The sequence below is a fragment of the Hippocampus bargibanti genome, linkage group LG11, assembly GCF_051943395.1.
Source record: "Hippocampus bargibanti isolate YZ-2025 linkage group LG11, ASM5194339v1, whole genome shotgun sequence".
Classification (NCBI taxonomy): Eukaryota; Metazoa; Chordata; class Actinopteri; order Syngnathiformes; family Syngnathidae; genus Hippocampus; species Hippocampus bargibanti.
This window is the reverse complement of record NC_142744.1, coordinates 22,120,216-22,144,463: the sequence shown is the minus strand read 5'-3', so window position 1 is coordinate 22,144,463 and position 24,248 is coordinate 22,120,216. Positions and strand designations below refer to the sequence as shown.

Below are 24,248 nucleotides of genomic sequence, written 5' to 3'. Positions count from 1 at the left end.
TACGTTCTGTCGTTAAGATGCACTAATTTTTGCCTTAACGTGTTTATCAGTTTGAAATAAGTAGGAATTTTGTGTTGCCAAAGGACTCTTTGTAGTTTTTCAGAAACTCCTGCAATGTAAGGTACTGCTACTCCTCTCCTTTTTGTATCTTTAGAATTTTTGGTTTCATTCCCTATTCTTTCTTTCTGACATTTATTGAATGACCACTGAGGGTACCCAGTTTGTGAGTGCTCTCCTGATATGTTTTGACTCCTTTTCTCTACCTTCAACGCTTGTTGGTATTAGTTTAGCCCTATGCTGGAGGGTTCTCATAACTCCTAGTTTGTGTTGTAAAGGGTGGTTAGAATCGAAAAGTAAGAATTGGTCAGTGTGTGTAGCCTTCCTAAAGATTTCTGTTTTTTAGCGCTCTGTCCTCTTTTATAATTACTTTACAATCCAAAAAGGCTAGTTGGTTCTCTTTAATGTCCTCACGAGTAAATTTAATGTTGATGTCTACCGAGTTGAGGTGATCTGTGAAGAATTGAATTTCTTGTTTTTTTTTTATAATGACATAAGTATCGTCCACATATCTAAACCAGTGTCTAGGCTTTGTCCCCGGGAAGGATGTGAGGGCCTGTTTCTCCATTTCTTCCATGTACAGATTAGCCACTATGGGTGAAACTGGTGAGCCCATAGCACAACCATGAATTGGTTTGTAAAATGTCTCCCTAAATTGAAAATATGCCGTATTAAGGCAGATTTCCAATATTTGGCAGATGTGATCCGGTTTAAGTTTGGTTCTTTAATGCAGAGAAACGTCCGTCAGCAGTCTCGTCCTCCACTAAGACTGCTGCTGGGGTTGGGACAGAGGTAAAGAGAGAAGTCACATCGTAAGATGCCAAAGTTTCCTCAGGTTCCAATATAAGGTCTTTGATCCTCTCTACAAAACCCATGTTCTGTGTTACCAACCAACGGAGCGAAGATTTAGTTTTTAAATATTTGGTTACATTGTATGTAGAGGAGTCAATGCTACGAACAATGGGTCTGAGAGGGAACCCTTCTTTATGTATAATTGGCAGGCCATAGATGCATGGCGTGGCCTCTCCCGGGTATAATCTAAACCCATTGTTTGGATTTGTTTAGATTGTTTCGACAATGGGTCCCTCAGACCCAGTGGGTCCCTCAGACCCATTGTTTGTAGACCCATTGTTTGATGACGGCTGAAGAAACCTTCTCATCGATTTTGCACAGCTATATATTTCAGTCTACTGACATTTCAATTATCTTTTCACCCCACCCCCCACTCCTTTCAATTTTGCTGCTGTAGATTGCAAATTTCCCCATTGTGGGACTATTAAAGGTTTTCTGATTCTGAAGTTTATCCTGACATTACCTGACATTAACTTTATATCAACGACCTAGCGTTAAAAATTTTTAGCGATACAGTATAATCTGCAATTGAATGTCAACAAATGGCTTTATATGCTTATCTCCATGTTTATTTTGTGCAACTTGGCATCCTGAAGTCTAAACTCACATAATTTCATTACCCAACAAAAGAAAAATGCAACACACCTCAGTCTTAAAATGTATTTCAAGCACAAGTGTCAAACTTGAGGCAGATCTGGCCTGCCACATACTTTTATCCATCCATCCATTTCCCGATCCACTTCATTCTCAGAAGGCTCACGGGGAGTGCTGGTTGCCAGCCAATCACAGGGACACAAAGAAGAATAACCAACTGCACTCACATTCACACCACGGGACAACATGGAGTGTACTATCATCCTGCTATGCATGTTTTTGGAATGTGGGAGGAAACTGGAGCAAACCCACACATGCAAACTCCATACACAGCGAGATACAGAGAAATACAGTAATGTGTGTCTATTACTTATTGATTATTTACTGTTAGTGTATACACACAAACATGTTACTTGGATATACAGAATAAAGGACTAATCACATGCCACATGCTGTTCCCGTCACGCAGAAAGGGACACTGAAAACAAAACAAGCACATAGCTGCGACCTTGAATCTATTTACCAACGCTTATGTCTTTCAGGTAACACCGTCCATGGACTCTGGTCAAGGCCATCATACACACAGGCACACTCGGCCGTTGCATGCATGCAACTGTGTTTCCTGGAGAAGTCACTTTGACATAGATGTGGTTGAATTATTTCAAATCAATCTCATGATCTGATAAAGTTACACACAGGGTAATCACATTTAAAGAAAAAAAAACACTTATCTGGTGCAGATTTAGTGTCAAAGCAACAGTGACAAGTCATCACCGAGTTCATTTTCAGTGATGACATAATACATTTTTGGTCCGCCTGTGGACCCACCCCAAGACACAAATGTGTTATAAAAACCTCCCAGTTGGTAATGTGTCATCACACTCACTTGAGTTCACACTGCTCATTGACACACACACATTAATACACTACGTGTTGATTACATAATTTTGTTCTCTGTTAAACGGCAGCGAAGAAGCCTTTTGCACCTTCCCCAATTTATCGGTGTTGCCAATATGATGATCAGTATTGCTCTAATATGGGCAGTGATGGTGTGGTTCTGCTGCATCCTTTGGCTGGCTGTTGGGACACGACGCAGGTAAGACCATATAAAATCAGTGTACACAATTTGGATGAGAAAAGACATTTGTATGCGTTTTTACACGAAATCTGCCCTTCTATTTTCTCTGGTACATCCAGTATAATAATAATAATAATAATAATCATCATCATCATCATCAACATAATCATAATAATACTTTCATAATGTATTTAGTAATATAAATACAATTAATGGTTAGGTTCAGCAACAGGTAGAATATTTTTCTGGAACTCTAAATTGAGTCAACTTGTTGCAAAATCTGTTACGCACAACCTTTTCTTGTAAAACCCAATAACAAATAATAGAGAAAAAAATAAGCTTTTCATTTTAAATCACTAGCTGCCATTTATTTTTAATTCCTGAATGTATTCGGGAATTAAAAATGTGACGTGGAGCGACATGTCCGATCGGGTTTCGGTTTTTCTTGCGGGCTAGAGAGGGTGGAATGCCGATAAAGCGCTGGTGAGACCTCTGGCCATGTTTTTTCCCTTCCACGAGGGGGAAACATTTGCATTTTGGACAGCCGCCCCCACTTGCACCTCATATTACTCCAGACTCATATGACCGAGAAATGAACTCTATTGTTCTGATGAAAGAAGATAGTTGGGAGGTGTGCTGTCAGTGTGACGGAGGAATTCGAGGTGGGATTTCATCAGTGGTCAGGTCTGAGCCCCTTCTTATTCGCTATGGTGATGGACAGGCTGACAGACCATGTTAGACAGGAATCTCCTTGGACAATGATATTTGCAGAAAACATTGTGATCTGTCGCAAGAGAGAGAAGTGGAGTTTTTCCCTGGAAAGGAGAGGAATGAAAGGTCAATCATAGCAAAACGGACTACATTGATACCTCGGTTTACGAATGTGCCAGTGTTATTTCAGCCAGTGTCTGAAATAACGTCTGCCCGGACGCCCCGGGGTGTGGAACTTTTACGTCGGGCGTACAATTTACAGAACGTCTCAGCCCGGGTGGCCGACTACTTTTTCAAGAAAAAAATCAAACATTTCGAAATCTTTGTACGGTTGGGAAATTTCGGTTAATTTGGCAATTTGCATACCTACAGTGACGTCACTGACCAAGAAAGCGACACACAATGCATTTTTGGTACTTTGTTTGGTCTGAAAACTTCGTGTTGATCCGTGTTGATGGCGAAATTAGAAGGAAAACTGCTTGAATGAGACCTGGCAAACGGCGGGAGACATTTCCGAGTTGAACGACTCGACTCCTCCAGGGTTTGTTTACCTTTCAAAACCCCACCTCTCGGGACGCGGAGGCGGTCTCGTTATATTTTACGGCGAGAACTGCAAAGTCATTCAAGTGCCAGTCCCGGAAACTCTCTCATTTGAATGCCTTGCACGTCAAATTTCCGGACACTCTCCCACAGTCATAGCCACTGTATATCGTCCCCCGAAACCACATCGTGACTTTTTAAAAGATTTCTCCGCTGTCCTCACAGACCCCTCCGCTCTGTAACCAAATATAATTATTCTGGGGGATTTCAACATACACATTGACAATTCCATCCATCCCCTCACCAAAGACTTCACTTCCTCCCTCGACAGATTTGGACTGCATCAATTCTGTGATTTTTCCCACGGGTACCAACTGCACAGCAAATGAACTTCCTGTAACGGACCATTTCCTTGTCTTATTTAATGTTCCCATCACACGCTCAAACTACCCCGCATCATCACTTATCGGAACATCAAACACATCGACACGTCACCCTCACTGTAATGACAGGGAGGCAACTTTTCAGAGTTGTCTGCTCGGGTGTCCGGTCACTTTTTGTCATGAGTTTCAGACACTGCTTTAGCTAATGAACTTGTCGCCTTACGAACATTAAATTCGCGAGAATATAATATTGGCATACAAACTAGTTTTCAGGAAACACATGGAGCGCCACAATGGCTGGCGGACTATTTTTCGGCAGAAGAACACCAACCCAACCCCACACGGCAAAACAGCACACCGCGGCTGCCGGACTACTTGTCCACACCCCCTTTCTCTGAGTGCCTCCGTGGCATACATGGTTTGCTATTGAGTGGATACTTTTGCATTTTTGGGACCGAAAAAGACCCCACCACAGGCTAGTGTTCAGCTGAAGAGGACACAAAACAAAATTACGGCCGAGCAGAAGAAGGAGATCATCGTTTGTGTGACTTAGAGTCCCTGTACCAGTATACTAGGTCGACCATTGCTATGTGTGGCTAAGGGTGTTTCTGTGTTCTGTTGATTTGCATTAACGAAAAGCAGCTCGCAGGGGACTGTGTGAGTGAGGATATTATCACAGAGAAAGCACTGCAACTTCACTCGGATATCATCAAGAGGCAAGGATGAAAGGAAAAGTGTGTAAAACTGTGGTGAGACCAGCCATGATGTTTGGACTGGAGACGGTGACACTAAATAAAAGACAGGAAGCTGAGCTGGAGGTAGCAGAGATGAACTGACATCAGCAGTTTGGGAGAGAAAGGTAGAGAGGTGGTTTGGACATGTCGAGAGGAGAGAGAGTGAATATATTGGGAGAAAGATGCTGAGCCTTGAACTGCTAGGCAGGAGACCGATAGGAAGGCCAAAGAGGAGGTTTATGGATGTTGTCAAAGACGACATGAAGGTAGTTGGTGTGAGAGAAGAGAAAGCACAAAACAGGGTTAGATGGAGGACACTGATTCACTGTGGCGACCCATGCAGGGAAAAGCCGAAAAGAAGATCAAAGATTTGTATAGGGACATATCAATCCATCTCTTTATTCAAATATGCTCTTGATCAAATGGTATGACTGAAAAAAAACCAGCAGATGTTTGAGTGTTGCCATTGCAAGCCTTCATTACTTGAAAATATCAATTGTCTATCAAAAACAAGAACTGGTTGTGTTATTTTGAGCTCTTTAATAGCCACTAAATAGTACATGAAATAAAATTACACATATAGTATATCGATAAAAAGGTTTCTTCAGCCGTCATCTGTTCTTCTGTGAAGGTGTCGGAAGTTTAGCTTCTTATCCAAGATGCTACCAGCGAACTAAAGTCTTTCTGGTAGTTTCGGCCGTATATATATCCCTACTGTCCAGACGTGGCGGTGCCAGACTATGCTATGATAGGTCCCTGCTCTCAGGTTGGGGGGAGCAGAGGACTACTCCCTGCAGCTTCACTGATTGCTTCTATTGTCCTGACTGACGACTGGACTTATTGCCCTAATTGATCTGGTATCACCTCATCAGCATAACTTATCTTATGTTGCCTAAGCAGTCTCTTGTACGAACAATCCAAATTGAACCTCACACCACCATATCGGTTTAATGAAGGATATAAATCTTGGATAAGAAGCGAAATGTCCGACACCTTCAAAGAAGTACTGTTGACAGCTGAAGAAACCTTTTCATCGATGGACCACTCCTGTACGACTGAGAGTTTACACAGAAATGTGGTATACATACTGTAATGTGAGCTAACATCGTAAGATAAACTTTGCTCCTCCTTGACAAAGATTTTATTCTCTCAATTGAGACGTGTCTTTCTAATATACAGTGAGACCTCAATTTACGAACGCCTTATAATACGAACTTTTCATCATACGAACGTCACATTTATGAAAATTAAGCCTTATAATACGTACTCTTTTCATAATACACACCCACCACGGCCGGTCCATCAAGCACACGACCTTCGGATCTGGCGAAAGTGATCTTCGGCTGTAGCACACGACCGAACAGCGCTCCAGCCGGCGCTACTTTCCATACCCCTTCTCATTGAATGCACACGTCAATCACCTACTTGGAGCTTTTTGCTGATAATTTTACTATTATGGGACCGGAAAATAAACACCACAGGCTCGTGTTCAGCCTCAGGTCAAATGTGGTGCGTTACTATGAAGAAATTGAAGAAACTATCAGCCGTACACGTCTACTCTGCTCTGTTTATTTGTCATCCCAAGACTTGGGGTGCGTTCAGGTTCGAGAATAGCGCGTATTTTACAAAGATTCCACAGCATATAGCTATAGTTTACGTTCTAGTTTACGTTCACTAAGTCTTGTTTTCGAGTTGATGACGATCCCCATGTGACGTCACGTTTGGACCGCCCCTGACCGAGAAAGCGACACACAATGCATTTTGGGTACTTTGTTTGGTCTGAAAACTTCGTGTTGATGGCGAAATTAGAAGGAAAACACAACACATAAATAACGCCATGGTGAATCGTTGTGTGTTGCACCAAGACAACTATTTGATATTCGCTGACACAAATTCCCAGCTGACAAATCAGCCCATTTCCAACGGGCCCATTTCCAACGGAGCTTGGGCGCAGTCTTCTGCATTTTCTGGGTGCTACATTGCTGTCATTGGCGGCTCGAATTGATATGGGAGGACTCATTGAATCAATTGCAAACATTTATGCTTTCCTCTTCAGAACTATTTGAATCATATTCATAACTGGATGAGTAACAAGAAAACATCTTCTCCGAATCTGAAGCCATTGTTTTGATTCTCGAGCAAGGTAAGACGTCATGGCGTGACGTCACGAACAAAGGGGTGGGACCTTCTGAAACTGGCCATTTCCAGATTCATTTTGAAGTCATTTTTATTGGTGTTTTTCATTTAACTAAAAATATCAGCCTGCCTGTTTTGGGTATTATAGACGCTATAAAACGTTTTTATAATGTCAGTGGGAAACACGAAAAAATGGTGCCGGTTGTCCTTTAAATGTAGTGTGTACAAACCTCATAGCACAGTAAGAACCCAATTTTTTAACTGTCTTTCAAATGTGAAAAATATCCCTGATCAGTTAATAAATTTGTCTCAAGGAATATGGCGTTTACATACTATTTCGCAGATACTTGGAGGAGGAAATGGAAATAGATTAAAATAACATATGCACTGTGATTCATCAAGATTGCGTCTGTTTTTAATAAGTTTTCATTGGAGGGGCAAAGTTAAAGAAATCAACATTTATTGAAAAATGGAATCACTTTCAACATTCAAAACATATTATTCCACAACGAAATATTCAAGCTCAATAATGCCTACTTGTGTTAAATTCCGTCAAATCATAGATGGTTTGTCCTGACCGCGCGCTCAACAAACTCCTCACTGACGCCCTCGCCTTCACGCGCAAACAATACACGTGTACCGTCGCCGAGCACACAGACATAGGCAACCTGCAGTGAAATTTGCATACTCGGCACGGCAACCAATCAGAAGCCTGCTTCTTTCTTCCGGACTTTCGCAAGCGTTATAAAGTCGTCCAATTGCATATAATTTTCCGAAATAGATGCACAGATCCTCAGCCCAGAAGAAAGATTCAAAAGAAGCTAACAACATATGTGACGCTAGAAAACGTAAATTTACATTAAACCGTGACTGTAAAGTGTACGTGAGACTCATGAAAGGGGCTGAGTGGCTCGTAGGAAGCAATCCAAACGTTGCATTGTGCACCACAATGACAATCGACTACTGCAGCAAAATGTAGCCATGCACATTTACCGTAAATTATGCAAGGTAGCATTTGTAGTAGGTACATTCTTGATTTAAAAGAAAACGTTATACTTTGTGACAATGTTTTTTAATGTGATTAGTTGTCTCATTGTGCTTCAGGTTGTGAAAGATGAGGCAGGCAACTTTTCAGTTATCTGCCCTGTTGTCCGCTGACTTTTTGTCATGAGTTTCAGACGCTGTTTTTACTATAATTTGGGCAGGTTTGGCGGGCCGGATTAAAAAGCCGAACGGGCCTTATGTGGCCCACGGGCCGTAGTTTGCCTATGACTGGTCTAACTGAATGAGCGGTGACAAACACTTCCCAACGTTTTTGTGTTGCTACACTTGAACGCCAATCAGAGCTTGTGTTTTCACACACACCGGAACAGCGTGTCAATAGTCACGCTAAATTGTCAGGTGCGAGTTGACAGCTCGGGCGTGGCCTACGTTCGCGACACTTCATTAAATTGTCGTTCTGTTTGCTTTGCACGAGGTGATTGTTAGACGCGAGTGTGCCATTTTATTCGCCCCGCCGCCTTCTTTTGTCGCGTTTTATTCCGCGTCCGTGGAATCATCGGACTCGAGCCTTTTGTTGTCATAAAATCTCTGCCAGCACCTACGGGACTCAAAGTGAATGCAGATGACATCGAGGAGCTTGTTGCTGACCATAATGAGGTCATCAACACAGAGAATTTGATTTGCCTTCAAGAGGACAAGCAGAAGCAGGCCATTCAACAGTTGATGTGCAGGCTTTTATTGAACAGTTCCATTCAGAAAAGGCTATAAGAATCATCAACATGATGAATGATAATGTGATGCCTCAGTTTTGTAAGACCTTACAAGTCAGAAAGCAACAGGTGTCAATTAAGAGCCATCAATGACCATCACAAATGTAAATAAAGTGACTTTATTATATAGTGCCGTGTATTTCTTTCATTACAATACAAGGTAGGTTGTGTGTAGTTTTAAGGCTTATTTAGTTGAAAAGTATATTTTATGGAAACCCGGGAATGGATTATTCCCATTTTAAAGGTTTCCTATGGGATTTTTTTTAGATACACACTTTTCCCCTTACACACTCTGTCTGGGAACCAATTAAGTTCGTAAATTGAGGTCTCATTGTATAGTTCAATTGCGAGCATTTAGTACTTTTCTTTTAGCTAAGGCTTTGCTATCTTGTGGCATCTTCGGGTGATGTAAAAAGAGCACACAAAAAAAACAGTGCAGATTCAACAAACTGCAGATGATAGCTTTTACAGGATATTAACTCATTCACTATAATCCCCGAATTTATTCGGGAATTGAAAATATGACGTGGAGCGCCATTTCCGAATTTGTTCGGTGTTTGGTTTGTCTTTCGGGGGTGCTGATAAAGCGCTAGTCAGACCTCCGCCAATGTATTATTGGCGGAGGGGGCCTCATTTGCCTTTTGTACAGCCGCCCCCATTTCACCTCATGTTACTCCAGAACCTAATAAACTAGAAATGAACTTTTTTATCTGATGAAAGAATCCAGTCTAAATTTTCAAACGCTGTATTGACTGTTTATGTAGTCCTAAAACTCAATAATCTGTTGGTTGTAGAATTTGAGTGAAAATGACAAAAACCCTGGCACTGGAGTGGACACATTTTTGCATATGTCTTGCAGTGAATAAGTTAAAAAAAACATCGATACAATTTCTAATCCCATTGAATTCACAAAGGTCGTACGCCATGCTGGTACCTATCCCAGCTGTCTTCGGGCAGGAGGCAGGGTCCACCCTGACCAGGTCGCCAGCCTCTCACAGGGCACACATAATGAACGACTCCCACTCACCATCACACCTTGGGACAAACCTGCCATGCGTTTTTTGGAATGGGAGAGGAGACTGGAATACCCGGAGAAAACCCACACAGGTGTGGGAGAACATTTTAAACTCCACGCTGAAAGGCCTGCACCCCTGCACTTTTACAGCGAGACCAGCATGCTAATCAGTTGCCCAGCGTCCCGTTAATATCCACAAACAGATTGTGTGTGTGTGTGTTTGTGTGTGCATGTGCGTGTGTGTGCGTGTGCATGTGTGTGTGTGCGTGGATGTGGTTGTGCGTGCTTGTGTGTGTGTAAGAAAGGTGGAGGGGGTTAGTGTGCCGGTAAGACATATACAGGCACCATCCGACTTACGACCGGGTTCCGTTCCAACCAACTGTCCGTAAGTCAAAATGGTCAAAAGTCGAAATCCATTCAAAATGTTGAACAGAGACTCAGAGTCTCTGTTCAACATTTTGAATGGATTTTTACTTATGCTAAAGGACTTGCAAACGACCTCATTTGGGTCACCACAGGTCTGGATCGCCGATGTTCTACTGTTGCTGTCTCCTCGGCCTTACCCTGCTCTCTGGGCCCGACACGCGGCACAACCCCGCGGCCACGCGGAGGTGACGCACCCGATCCGCCACCTCGCCCCGAAGTAAAACGAACTGTCTGAAAGCGGCAGCGGCGCCAGCCGTGTGCCCGACGTGGCGTTTTCATTGCGGCATTGCTGTGCGCCCGAATGCCGACGCCCAACCTTCTTCGGCTCTCGTATCGGCAGGGTTGTGGCCGGCGTCGCGGGACCCATCGAATGAAGTGGATTTTCTCTTTGGGGCCACGGTTGCGCTCTTGTGTAAAAAAATTACAGTGTACTTCAGGAGATGTTACCAAGACGGTAGCGTTAGATGCTCGCTGGCGGGCCAGCCAAAATTGTCCTACGCGTTGCCTGGCAATTAGTGTGTTGCGGTTGCAGGTGTAGAATTAAAATTGAAAAAATAGGGTTTGGCGATTAGGGTCGTAAGGACTGGTGGTCGTAAGTCGAGTCGGTCATAAGTCAGATGGTAGCTGTGTAGCAATAGAATTCTCATTTGCTAGTATTGGTGGCCCTGTCATCCAGTGCCTTGCAAGTCAACATCATCGTGCAGAAGTACTTGGTTTGATTCCAGCTCCGAAATTGAAACATGGCTACAAAGGTTTTCTCCAATACTTCAAATTCCTCCAACATTCCAAAAACATGCATGGAAAGCTGTTTGATCAATCAAAAATTGTTCTTTGGTGTAAGCGTGTATGGCAGGGGTGTCCAAAGTCGGTCCTCAAGGCCCGCTGTCCTTCCTGTTTTCCAGCTCCAGGAGCAACACACCTGATTCAAATGATCAGCTCACCAGCCAGCTCTGAAGCAGTATCAAAATGGTCCTGATGATTTGAATCAGGTGCGTTGCTCCTGGGAGAGTTGGAAAACAGGCAGGACGGCGGCCCTCGAAGACCGACTTTGGACACCCCTGGTGTATGGTTTGTTGTCTCTGTGTGATTTGCTGGTAACCGGTTCAGGGTGTATGATGTTGATTGCCCAATGACAGCTAGGATAGGCCCCAGCACGTTCTACAGCCCTTGTGAATACTTTCAATACTGTCCATCAAAAAATTAACGAAGCAACAAACCACAGTGTCTACTTGGTACAAGTCTCATTTAAAAAAGAAAATGACTTTCAACTCAGGAGTTACAGTCGATTTCTTGTTTGTCCACAGGCAGCTTCGAGAGCCTGCACTTGAAAATGGCTTAATACCCTATCTTGGTTGTGCTCTGCAATTTGGAGCCAACCCTCTCCAGTTCCTCCATGGTCGCCAGAAGAAGTATGGCCACATTTTCACCTGCAAGATTGTGGGCCAATACATTCATTTCCTATGTGACCCCTTTTCTTACCACTCAGTCATCAGACAAGGTAGACACCTGGACTGGAGAAAATTCCACTTTACAACATCAGTCAAGGTACATTTATGGAATTTAACAATTCTGTGTTGTGTATAATTGATTTCATAAGTTATTTAGTTATTTGTGTGAGTTTTTATGCATTGTGTACTTTTGATTGTTTACTTTTTCTTTAACTGAATAGGCATTCGGCCATGACAGCTTTGACCCGCGGCATGGCCACACCACAGAAAATCTCCATCAAACTTTTTTGAAAACTTTGCAAGGTGAGGCATTGCCTTCCCTGATTGACAGCATGATCGAACATCTTCAAGATATCATGTTGAAGTCCACCACACTCAGTCCAAGCAAGGATTGCTGGGAAGTAGATGGGATTTTTGCTTTTTGCTACAAGGTAAGGCAAATGGCTGACCTTTGGGAGTGCAGGCTGCATGGACTTTTATGAAACTGATTCGGTCCTCTCTAAATGTTGTTCTCCAGGTGATGTTTGAGTCAGGCTACCTTACGTTGTTTGGCAAAGATCTCGGCGAGGATAAGTGCCAGGCCCGACAGGTAGCTCAGAAAGCCTTGGTGCTTTCTGCATTGGATAATTTCAAGGAGTTTGACAAAATCTTCCCAGCTTTGGTGGCAGGCCTGCCTATCCATGTCTTTAAGAGTGCCTACAGTGCCAGAGAGGTCAGTCGGCATTTTGTAAAAAAAAAAAAAAAAAAAACATCATGGATCAACCATTACCATGTCTCATTGCCATTTGATTGCAACTTTTCGATTCATTGTCTTTTTCTTGATAAATTTGTAGAATCTAGCAAAAACAATGCGTGCTGAAAACTTGTCAAAGAGGGAGAATGTTTCAGATCTGATTTCTATGAGGATGATCCTGAATGATTCATTATCCACCTTCAATGATGTAAGCAAAGCCAGAACTCATGTTGCGCTGCTATGGGCTTCACAGGCAAATACCTTGCCTGCAACGTTTTGGAGTCTTTTTTACATGATAAGGTACAGTAATTTAATTTGTTAATTTTGTTGACGCACTATTCAAAATTTTATTTTAATTCAGCCATTATATCTGGTGATGTGCACAAGTCATAATCATGACTATTGATTTTCTAGCTGGCATTTTTGTCAACTTTACATTTTTTCAGAAATGTATATTTGTGGTCATTCCACACACATGGGTGTTATTTTTAAGGAATCTTGACAAATCTGAAGGGTTAAAAATGGCTTTCACTCTTTGACGATGCCATGATCATTGCTGATTTTCCATAAATCCTGAAAACATGATAAAAAACAGAAAAACATGGTAGGAAAAGGAAAAATGATGGTAGTACAAGGATTCCACCTGACACCAGCAACATATGGTGAGAAATATTATAACCAAAATCCTGTTGTTAGTAATATAATCAAGATTTTTACACCTCCACGCTTTGTTTCTGTGCTGTAGTTGCATCATTAATTTGGACTTACATCAACTTCAGTTAATTGATTTTGAATAGGTTAACACGGCAGCCGGGTGACATTTGGATTCATCAGACATCAAGTCTGAGTTTGGGTTATGAATTTCAGCTCTGGTCTCCCTGTCTGGAATCGGAAATACTCGCTGTTATTTTTTTTAATTTGTGTGACACAAATCTATCTTTTTTTGTTAAATCTCTGCCTTAATCGTTTGTCGGTGGATTGTCTTTTTGTAATAGCCCTTTTGATCCCTTGGCTTCTTGTTTTCGAGCTGTTGAGAGTGGGGAAAGAACCGTCAGTCACAGCCTGAAGACGTTGATTGGCTGCCATTGGCTTGTTTAGCCAAAGCTGAAAGGCTCACATTGGAATTAGGCGGCCTTAATAAGCAGCGGTCAGCATTTCAGTGTCACAATGAATGGAAAATTTCCATTCCAAAGACGACACAATTGATAAAGGTAGAGTGTTGCGTTTAATTTGTAAGGCGTTTGCTTATCACCGAAGCAGCACAAATTTAGCCCTCAGTCGAGAGTGGAGCCACAGCTAATGTTAGCAACAAAAGCATGAGCAATTTAGCCATTGTGAAGTGATCGGTGTTTGTTCAGCACTATTAATTTGTCATGATAATTTACAACAACGTGATTTAAAGGACAACCGATGTTTCCAGAAAAGTTGTGTCCATAATTTGTAAAATCGCTTCAAATGAGTTCTACTGAGCGTATTTTACAAACATTCCACCGCATATAGCTATATTTTATGTTTTAAGACTCGCGCTGAATATTCCGGAAGTCTTGTTTTTGAATTGGTGACGAGACCTCACATCACGTCACTGAAGGAACGCCCCTGACCGAGAAAGGACATACCTTGCATTACCTCAATGCATTTTGCGGTACTTTTTTTAGTCTGAAAACTTCGTGTTGATCCGTGTTGATGGAGAAATTAGAAGGAAAACACATAAATAACGCAATGGTGAATCGTTGTATGTTACACCGAGACAACTATTTGATATTAGCTGACAAAAATTCCAAGTTAAAAAATCAAACAATTTCCAACGGAGCTCTGGCGCCATCTTCTGCATTTTCTGTGACGCTACACATCAGTTTTGATCCCTCAAAAAGACCCGGAAGACCTTCTTTAATCGGTTGCAAACATTTATACTTTCCTCTTCAGAACCATTTGAATCAGATTCATAACTGGATGCATAAAAAGAAAGCATCTTCTCCGAATCTAAGCCATTGTTTTGATTCTCCAGCAAGGCAAGACGTGACGTCACAAACTGGGGGCGGGACTTTCTGTGCCCAATTCGCAAAAATGCCCATTTCTCAGCTCAATTTTTTGCAGATTTTGGACTATTTAAGTCATTTTTATTGGTGTTTTGCATTTGTGCGTGTTTTGGGTATTTTAGATGCTATAAAACGTTTCTCTGATGTCAGTTAGGAAACAAAAAAAAATGTGTCTGTTGTCCTTTAAGGGCCAGTTTTATTTATTGTTTATTATCTGAAGCAAGTTCAGTTTTGAATACTAGTATTGCTCAGAAAATTGTTGTTTCTGTTTTTGATAAGTTAACCTTAGCATAATCTAAGGACCTGAGGGACTACTTTATTTTTATTTTATCATTTTTTTAAATTTACAAAACAAACACCCATTATATTCATTGTCCACACCGCTGATCCTTGCTAAGGTTGCAGGTGGGTGCAGCCATTTTCAGGAAGAAGGTGGTGTCCCCCACCTTCTTCTGACAATCAGTGGGGCCACAGGGGGGGGTCCCGCGCCCCCCCAACCTGAGAGTAGGGACCTATCATAGCTGTGTCCGGCGCCACCAGGTCTGGACATTAGGGATATATAAATGGGGCCGATACGACCAGTCAGACTTTAGTTCGCTGACGAAGCCTCTTGGATAGGAGGCGAAACGTCCGAAACCTTCACTTTTGTACAGATGACGGCTGAAGAAACCTTCTCATCGACATACATTATAAGGCCACATTTTGTTTTATCTGCTTCAATAATGTAAAACTAAAAAAATTTGGGATTAGATTTTTTTAAATACATTAATCCCATCAATTAATTACAGCCCCCAATTTGTTTATTGCCGAACATCGTTACCAAAATGTCAAGTTTTCATTCATATTAAATAGGCATCTTGAGATATTGAAAGCTTTTTCTTGTTTTAGATGATTATAATAACTTGAACAAAAGTGTCACAAACTACTCTCCTTGACTTTTGAATCAGTTGCCAGGCAATTACCTGGCAATCGATTCAGGGTTTCCCACGCTTAGTGCCCGAAGACAGCTGGGATCGGCTCCAGCACCCCCCGCGACCCTCGTGAGGATAAAAGCAGTCCGGAAGACGAATGAATGAATGAATGAATGAATGAATGAATGAATCTGTCCAAGGCTACTGAAAAAAATAAAGATAAAAATACATTGCAATCAGAATCAGAATCAGAATACCTTTATTCGTCCCGCAATGGGGAAATTTGCAGTCCACAGCAATGCCACATTTTATGTATTTTTTTGATCTGCCCCCACAATGTAATTTAAAATGAAAATATGTTTTATGAGTATATGAGTATGAGAATAGATTAATTACATCAATTAATTATAGACTCCAATTTATTGATCACACACAGATTTTGATCCCATGTGATAGTAGACATCTCTCTGTCCATATAGTTAGACCACTTTGAGTTGTTTATGATAACAGTATTATAGTTTAATAAAATATTATCAAGGTCATTATATGATGTTAGTTCTGGGAACCAATCAAGCTACCCCCATGTACAAAACCTCTGAGTCATTCGGCATTTTTTTTCTGAACGTTTTGTTCCTGGAACAAAAATGCGAAGTAGCAACGGATTACTGTAGTATACTTTGCCTCCATTCATCAGGCATCTTCTCACCATCTAAGATTTTGTTTAATAACCCAGTCAGAAACACCACAGAAATCTTTTCAAGACACTTACTTCTGTTGGTAAATCATCAGGCCCGAGTTCCTTTCCACCCTTCATCCTCTTCAGCGTCCTCCTCACTTCATCCTTGCTAATTTTAGCTACATAATGGTCCGCAACAGTCACCTTTTCTACACTTTGTTCTTTCTCATTTTGCTCATTCATCAGTACTCTTTCCATCTTCCCATCACACAACTGCTACTTGTTAACACATTGACATCTCTATCCTTAATCGCCCGAACCTGTGCGTCCCTCCCATCTTTGTCCCCTGCTCGCCAACCTGTAAAGATCAGTCTCACCTTTCTTGCCGTCCAGCCGAGTATACATGTCCTCATAGGCCTCTTGTTTGGCCTTCGCCACCTTTACTTTCACCGTGCGTTGCATCTCCTTTTCTGTCCTCTCAGTGTCCCACTTTTTCTTTGCTAACCACCTTCTCTGTTTACACTTCTGCACCTCCTCATTCCACCACCAAGAGTCTTCTTATCTATATTTCTTCCAGTTGATACGTTCCGATTTGTCTCTCTGATCACGTTCACTGTAGTTTTCTAATCATCTGGAAGGACTTCCTGCCCCCTCTCCCCCACTGCTTGTCTCTACACCTTCCAAAAAGTCATGCAGCACTCTTCTTTCTTCAGCATCCACCATTTTGTCCTTTGCTCTACTTTTGCTTTCTTCATCTTCATCACCACCAAAGACATCTTACAAACCAACAACCTATGCTGTTTGGAGAACTCTCACCAACCAACTACTTCCAGTCACTGATTTCCTTCAGGTGTAAAGAGTTTGATGTTTGTAGAATTGTATTTGTCAGATCTCCCAGGCATGTGACACACAGAGGTATCCCAGAGCTTGATCGTGGCGTGGAGTCGAGCAAGTCGTACTGTGAAACTCCGTCCGACGCTGTGCGGGTCTCTGCGAGTCTGTGTCTATCTGACTCTGAAAATATTCTGATCTTCTCTCCCGCGACGGATGCTCTTTTATACCTATTTTCAAGCGTGGGAAATGCGTCAGGCTGAGACGCACATCAAAGAGATCAAAGGTCATGAAAGACATCAAAGCTGCGGTGTGCACCTGTGACGCCACAGTGGCACCGTCTATACAAAATGTAGTCTACCTGTGTACTCACTCCTGCCTCCACTTTTATAGGTCACCCTATGTTTCTGTCTCTTCTGAAAGAAAGTATTCATGCTAGCCATTTCCATCCTCTTAGCAAAGTCAATCACCATCTGACCTTCTAAGCATTGCTCGTCTGGAGTCCAAACCTCCCTATCACCTACTCATGATCTTTGCTTTTTCTGCGACAACATGTCCATTGAAGTATTCACCGATTACAACTATTTCACTTTTAGGGATGTTAGGTATGACTTCATCAAAGTCCAACCCAAATTTCTCCTCCTCCAACTCACATCCTACTCGTAGGGATTACCCACTTACAAGATTAAACATTACGCCTTCAATTTCTTGCTTCAGACTAATCGCTCTGATACTCATTTTACTTCTAAAACATTCCTGAACAAACTCATTATTCAAGATAACCCCAACTCAATTTCTTTTTCAGTCTACACCATGATAGAACAACTTCACCCTAAGCTTTTTGCCTTGCTCCCTTTCCAACTGGTCCCCCGGGCACAGAGTAAGTCGACCTTCCTCCTCTGCATCATGTCAACCAACTCTCTACCCTTTCTTGTCATCGGGCCTCCATTCAAAGTCCCTACTCTGTCCTATACTCTTGGTGTTCCATTTCTCTCTTTTCCAACAGGCACACTGCCCTCTTCTCCTTCTACTAACAGTAGTCCATTTTCAACTGGCACCCTGTAGGTCAATAGCGCTGTTATTAACCCGAGCCTCGACCAATCCAGTATGAGATTCAAAGGTTTGATTCGGATGTTTGTTTAGGCCAAAATTGTACGTGGGATGCTCTTCATGACACAACCCTAAGTATTTATCCGGGCGTGGGACCAGAACAATAAGTCACTGGCTTGTCAAGAACACTGCAGTATGTTGTAAAATTGTACATTTGAATAAATAATTTTCTGGATCCAAAGATATGAAAATATTGCACATATAATAACGACTAGATTGCTGCTATGTTGTAGAAGTCCAGATGCAATGAAAGCAGCTCAAGAGGAGGTGCAAAGAGTACTGAAGGCTGCAGGTCAGACTGTGAACCCTAATGACCCCACAATAAAATTGAAAAGGGAACAATTGGATAATATGCCTGTTTTGGGTGAGTTGATTTCAGCACGAAAAAAATGGTCATATGCCATTTTTGACACTTTCATTGAAATAAACGGTTTTAAGTCAATTTTATGTCGATGTTGACGTGTTTCAATCACAGACAGTATCATCAAGGAAGCTATGCGTTTATCCAGTGCTTCCATGAATGTACGGGTTGCGAAAGAGGATTTTTTGCTTCACCTTGACAACCAGGAGGCATATCATATCCGGAAAGATGATGTCATAGCCCTATATCCACCCATGCTGCACTATGATCCAGAAATCTATGAAGACCCCTATGTAAGAAGTATTCAAATTGATCTGAGAACTTGATCAGTGTCAAGTTCAAGTTTTCTAATTTTCTGTTTCCGTCCTCTTCAATTTTCAGGAATATAAATTTGACCGATTTCTGGATGAAAGTGGTCAGGAGAAAAACACTTTCTTTCGCAACGGCAGGAGATTACGTTATTTTTACATGCCCTTTGGGTCTGGGGTCACAAAATGCCCTGGCAGATTTTTTGCCATCTATGAAATTAAGCAATTCTTGACTTTAGTTCTCTCTTACTTCGAAATGGAACTTTTGGATCCTGCCATCAAAGTCCCACCGCTTGACCAGTCACGTGCTGGTTTAGGAATCCTTCAACCAACATATGACATTGATTTTCGATACAAATTGAAACATAACTTTTAATTGTTTTGTTGTTGAGAAAAATAACTACATTTATATGTAATGTCTAAATGTACATAGTGTATATTTAAATTTTAATGTAGAAATTGTGCTACATATGTAAATAGATGTTGTACTGCTGTCGAGCAAAGCACTGATTTGTTTCCATCTGGGAATCTCAATTCTGCCTGTTTTGCAATGAATGCATTTATATTTCTTATTAGGATTCTTATTCTTATTATATTCGAACAGGTGGGGGAGCAACTAGAGAGGTGGAGGTATGCCCCGGAAAGGAGATGAATGAAGATCAGTCGCAGCAAGACGGAATATATGTGTGTGAATGAGAGGGATCCAAGTGCAAGAGTGATGCTACAGGGAGAAGAGATAAAGAAGATTTTACGTACTTGGGGTCAACTGTCCAGAGCAATGGAGAGTGTGGAAAAGAGGTGAAGAAGCGTGTCCAGGCAGGATGGAACGGCTGGAGAACAATGTCAGGTGTGTGATAGAAGGGTTTCAGCTAGGATGAAAGGAAAAGTGTATAAAACGGTGGTGAGACCAACCATGATGTTTGGACTGGAGACAGTGCCACTGAAGAAAAGACAGGAAGCAGAGCTGGAGGTAGCAGAGATGAAGATGTTGAGGTGACCAGGTTGGATAGGATCAGGAATGAGTATATCAGAGTCACAACTCATATTAGAGGCTTTGGAGAGAAAGTCAGGGAGGCCAGACTGGACATGTCCAGAGGAGAGAGAGTTACTATATCGGCCATGCAGGCAGGAGACAGAGAGGAAGACCAAAGAGGAGGTCCATATGTTTGCAAAGAAGACATGTGAGAGAAGAGGATGCACAAAAGATGGAGGACACTGATTCGCTGTGGCGACCCCTTAAGGGAAAAGCCGAAAGGAAATGATTCTTATTATATTGGAAGTGTGTCGTTTTTGTGATCCTGCAGAGTATGCATGTAAAACGTAATGTGTAAAGTGGAATTCCATTAGTGTACTCAAATGTGACAACACAAACAACCAAGATTATGGCACACAACACCCACTATAATAATAATAATAATAATAATAATAATAATAATAATAATAATAAATGTATTGAAGAGTACATGCAGCATTAAGTTGATTCAATTTGATCATGGCCTTGCGAGAGAAAACTTTGAAACTTAAACTCACAAAGGCAAAATTTGGCTGTAATGATTGGTAAATATGTTTAGGGAAAATGGCCTTTTACATTTGAACTTCACTGTCAAGATAAACATCAAACTGAGAGAATGAAATATTAATTTAAAGCAACCATAGGACCTAATTAAGATGAACGCAAACATACCTGTACTCATACCAAACTAGTCACATGGGCTAACAATTCGACAAAGTCCAAATAGGTTTTAATTCCGCAAAGTAAATTTCCTACTTGAAAAGGAAAGTGACGCACACACTATCAGAGATGTTTGCTCGGACGCAGGGCAAGGTAACTCTCTAAACTCTCTCGTTTTTGTCCTGTATTTTTTATGTATTTTTTTTTCTCCAAAGGCAGCAGTCAGCAAGTGCTCTTCAAAAGCTTTATTCGCTCTTTGATTTTGTCACAAGGTGTTTGTTGTTATTTTCAGGGGACCAAATGTGGGCTGTTTGAGGCATTTCTGTGCATGACATTCGTAAAAGAGATTCTGTTCTTGGTTGTTGCACCTTAACGGGAGCATGCCTGTACCATCAGTTAGTGATGTGTCCGGCTCCAATGACGTGCCGAGTAAACAGGTGAAACAATTTTCAAAGCGCGGCGTGGGTCGATTTTGCTTGTGGCCACGCCCAAAGCCTCGCAACGCACGTGACGACGTCCAATGCCTCGCGAAATGGGATTACTACGTCATCACCCACTCGGAGATTTCAAAATAAAATATAGCTCACATCGGCCACTGTGACAAACCCAATTCACATCTTAAATCAGATTTGTTCTGCTTTGGACGTACCATTAACAACGAAAAAGAAGACACCATCCCCTGTCTGGGATCATTTTGCGCTAATCTCTCCTAAAAGAGTACAAATTACCGGATAAATACAAAGGGCTGTGTCAGGAAGGGCATCACAGTTAAGGGGACATTTGGTATGTTTAATTCAAATGCATGTTGAATGTATGTTTAATACATATGCAGACATTTAATGGCTATAGTTTTGCCTTACTTGAATGCTGCTGTGCCGATTTTGTGTTTCGAAGCCTTTTGCTGAGCATCTTCACCTTCACCCGGGCATCCGACGTAAAAGCTTGTCCAAAACAAACATGTGAATCGAACCTCTGAAGATGGAGGACACTGATTCGCTGTGGCGACCCCTTGAAGGGAAAAAGGAAAAGAAGTGGGAATATATACAACACAATACTAATGTAAACTACTGTGACAACATGTGTATCCCTTGTTTTAATGTAGTCTACTTGCTGATATTTTACAAGGTAAAGTGTAAACTTTGTTCTGAAGAACTTGGGTACCGACAACTCACCTATACCTCAACTAAAATGAATGAAATCTGTGTCAATGTCTAAATCAAGCATTTATTCTTTCACGTACACACACATTATTTCACATCAACCCTGAGCTTGACTGGACATACGGTTGCGCATGACAAACAATCAGCCACAGGGTTACATTTTCGAGCCACATGCCAAATGTCCGTTGTAAACTCCAAAAGGGCCGTGGAGTGCCAGTTGCTGTCGTACCAACCAGAGATCAGTCACCTTCGACATATAGTGAATCTATGATCCACATACAGGGTTAAGCACCCCTCGAAGAGGAAACCAAAATGGCGCGTCACAAGATGGAGTCCCAACAACTCTCCGTCGAAAACACTATGCGTTCGTTATTCTGCAGATTCCGACTGAAAAATGCAAGGGGCAGCCTACATCGGTAGTCAAAGCTACTTGTCCGTTTGAGATTAGGTGGACCGAGGGCATCCTTTGCTTATTGAAAAGCCACGCCCGTTGCGAAGACTATTCGACGGGATCATTAGCCTTGGATTGGATGTACCTTCATTCGTTTCGCAGTGGCGAAATTTACATTTCCTTCTATTTTATCAAGGAATCATAAAGGGGTTGCTGAATGAGGAAGGAACTGGTTGTAAAAATTAACTGCGCCCAAAAACTCCTGCAGAGCCTTGGCTGGGCAGGGGAAATCATCCACTGTGCAAAAAAAAGGCACCCTAAGAAATCGATCTCGCACAGACCAAATAAACTTTTCACAGGATTAACTCAGGCCGTGACAATCAAGACGTTTGAAAACCACCGTTAAGTGCGACATCTTCCCAGATCTGTTTTGATTGGATTTTTCTTTCAAGGGGAGTTGAAAGCAAAAACAAAGCCCAACAAACTCTTTTTTTGGAGTTTGCTTTTGCTGCAACTCGCTCAACCGCAAGCACGTTTTTGTCACGGTTAATCGTACCTGTCAACTTATACGTTTTCCCCGTATTTTATAAGTTTTTTGGTGCTTTGTGATCCCTCGACTGGAGTGCCTGATTTAAGCTCTGGTGAAGGGCATTCCACTAGAACAGACATGGGTACACTACGGCCCGCGAGCCACATACATTAGGCTTTTTAATCCGGCCCGCCGAACTTGCCCAAATTATAGTAAAAACAGTGTCTGAAACTCATGACAAAAAGTTAGCGGACAACAGGGCAGATAATTGAAAAGTTGCCTGCCCCATTTTTCACAACTTGAAGCACAAGGAGACAAATCATCACATTAAAAAACATTGGCAGAAAGGATGAATTTTTTTTTAAATCAAGAATGTACCTACGACAAATGCTACCTTGCTTAATTTACGGTAAATGTGCATGGCTGTAGATTTTGCTGCAGTCGTCGATTGTCATTGTGGTGCACAATGCAACGTTTGCATTGCTTCCTACGAGCCACTAAGCCGCGACGGTACACGTGTATTGTTTGCGCGTGAAGGCGAGGGCGTCAGCGGAGAGTTTGTTGAGCGCGCGTCAGGACAAACCATCTATGATTTGGCGGAATTTAACACAAGTAGGTATTATTGAGCTTCAATATTTCGTTGTGTAATATGTTTTGAATGTTGAAAGTGATTCCATTTTTCAATAAATGTTGATTTCTTTAACTTTGCCCCTTTGCTGCTGTGAAATGTAAATTTCTCCATTGCGAGACTAATAAAGGCAAATCCAATCCAATCCAATCCAATGAAAAGTTATTTAAAACAGACGCAATCTTGATAAATCACAGTGCATGTTATTTTAATCTATTTCCATTTCCTCCTCCAAGTATCTGCGAAATAGTATGTAAACGTCATATTCCTTGAGACAAATTTATTAACTGATCAGGGATATTTTTCACATTTGAAAGACAGTTAATAAATTGGGTTGTAGTGTTCTTACTGTGCTATGAGGTTTGTACACACTACATTTAAAGGACAACCAGCACCATTTTTTTTTTGTTTCCCACTGACATCAGAAAAACGTTTTATAGCATCTAAAATACCCAAATCAGGCAGGCTGATATTTTTAGTTAAATGAAAAACACCAATAAAAATGACTTCAAAATGAATCTGGAAATGGCCAGTTTCAGAAGGTCTCACCCCCTTGTTCGTGACGTCACGCCTTGCTCGAGAATCAAAACAATGGCTTCAGATTCGGAGAAGATGTTTTCTTGTTACTCATCCAGTTATGAATATGATTCAAATAGTTCTGAAGAGGAAATCATAAATGTTTGCAATTGATTCAACGAGTCCTCCCATATCAATTCGAGCCGTCAATGACACGGATCAACACAAAGTTTTCAGACCAAACATAGTACCCAAAATGCATTGTGTGTCGCTTTCTCGGTCAGGGGCGGTCCAAACGTGACGTCACATGGGGATCGTTATCAACTCAAAAACAAGACTTCATGAATATTCAGCGCAAGTCTTAAAACGTAAACTATAGCTATATGCTGTGGAATCTTTGTAAAATATGCTCAGTCTAAGTCATTTGAAGTGATTTTATAAATTATGGACATAACTGGTCCGGAGGCGTCGGTTGTCCTTTAATGCTGTAGGTTTAGTATTTCCGGCCCAAACAATCCCTCCAAATGCTCCTGGCGCGGCCCCTCTGTCAAATTTTAGAACCCAATGCGGCCTGCGAGTCAAAAAGTTTGCCCACCCCTGCACTAGAACGTCATTGAGCTAGATCAGGGGTGGGCAAACT

The 24,248-nt window shown here is 41.7% G+C and overlaps 1 protein-coding gene across 2 annotated transcripts; it reads left to right on the top strand.

The window, feature by feature from the left end:
- The first annotated feature begins 2,371 nt into the window (after positions 1 to 2,371).
- cyp7a1 (cytochrome P450 family 7 subfamily A member 1) lies at positions 2,372 to 21,586 on the top strand. Of its 2 annotated transcripts, XM_089008231.1 has the most exons (9): positions 2,440 to 2,599; positions 11,603 to 11,707; positions 11,785 to 11,843; positions 11,968 to 12,177; positions 12,264 to 12,458; positions 12,580 to 12,779; positions 18,277 to 18,407; positions 18,519 to 18,697; positions 18,786 to 21,586. In XM_089008231.1, the coding sequence occupies exons 2-9, from the start codon at positions 11,692 to 11,694 to the stop codon at positions 19,086 to 19,088; spliced, it is 1,293 nt and encodes a 430-aa protein (XP_088864357.1). In that variant the 5' UTR covers positions 2,440 to 2,599; positions 11,603 to 11,691; the 3' UTR covers positions 19,089 to 21,586. The 2 variants fall into 2 exon arrangements, with proteins under 2 accessions (XP_088864356.1, XP_088864357.1); XM_089008230.1 differs by having other exon boundaries at positions 2,372 to 2,599; positions 11,603 to 11,843.
- The last annotated feature ends 2,662 nt before the right edge of the window (positions 21,587 to 24,248 follow it).

Bases quoted from the DNA above. Each gene is read 5' to 3' on its own strand.
- cyp7a1 (XM_089008230.1), top strand. From the start codon at position 2,517: ATGATGATCAGTATTGCTCTAATATGGGCAGTGATGGTGTGGTTCTGC. The intron at 11,844-11,967 runs GTACATTTATGG...TTAACTGAATAG, and splicing joins ACTTTACAACATCAGTCAAG to GCATTCGGCCATGACAGCTT. The intron at 18,698-18,785 runs GTAAGAAGTATT...TTCAATTTTCAG, and splicing joins AAATCTATGAAGACCCCTAT to GAATATAAATTTGACCGATT.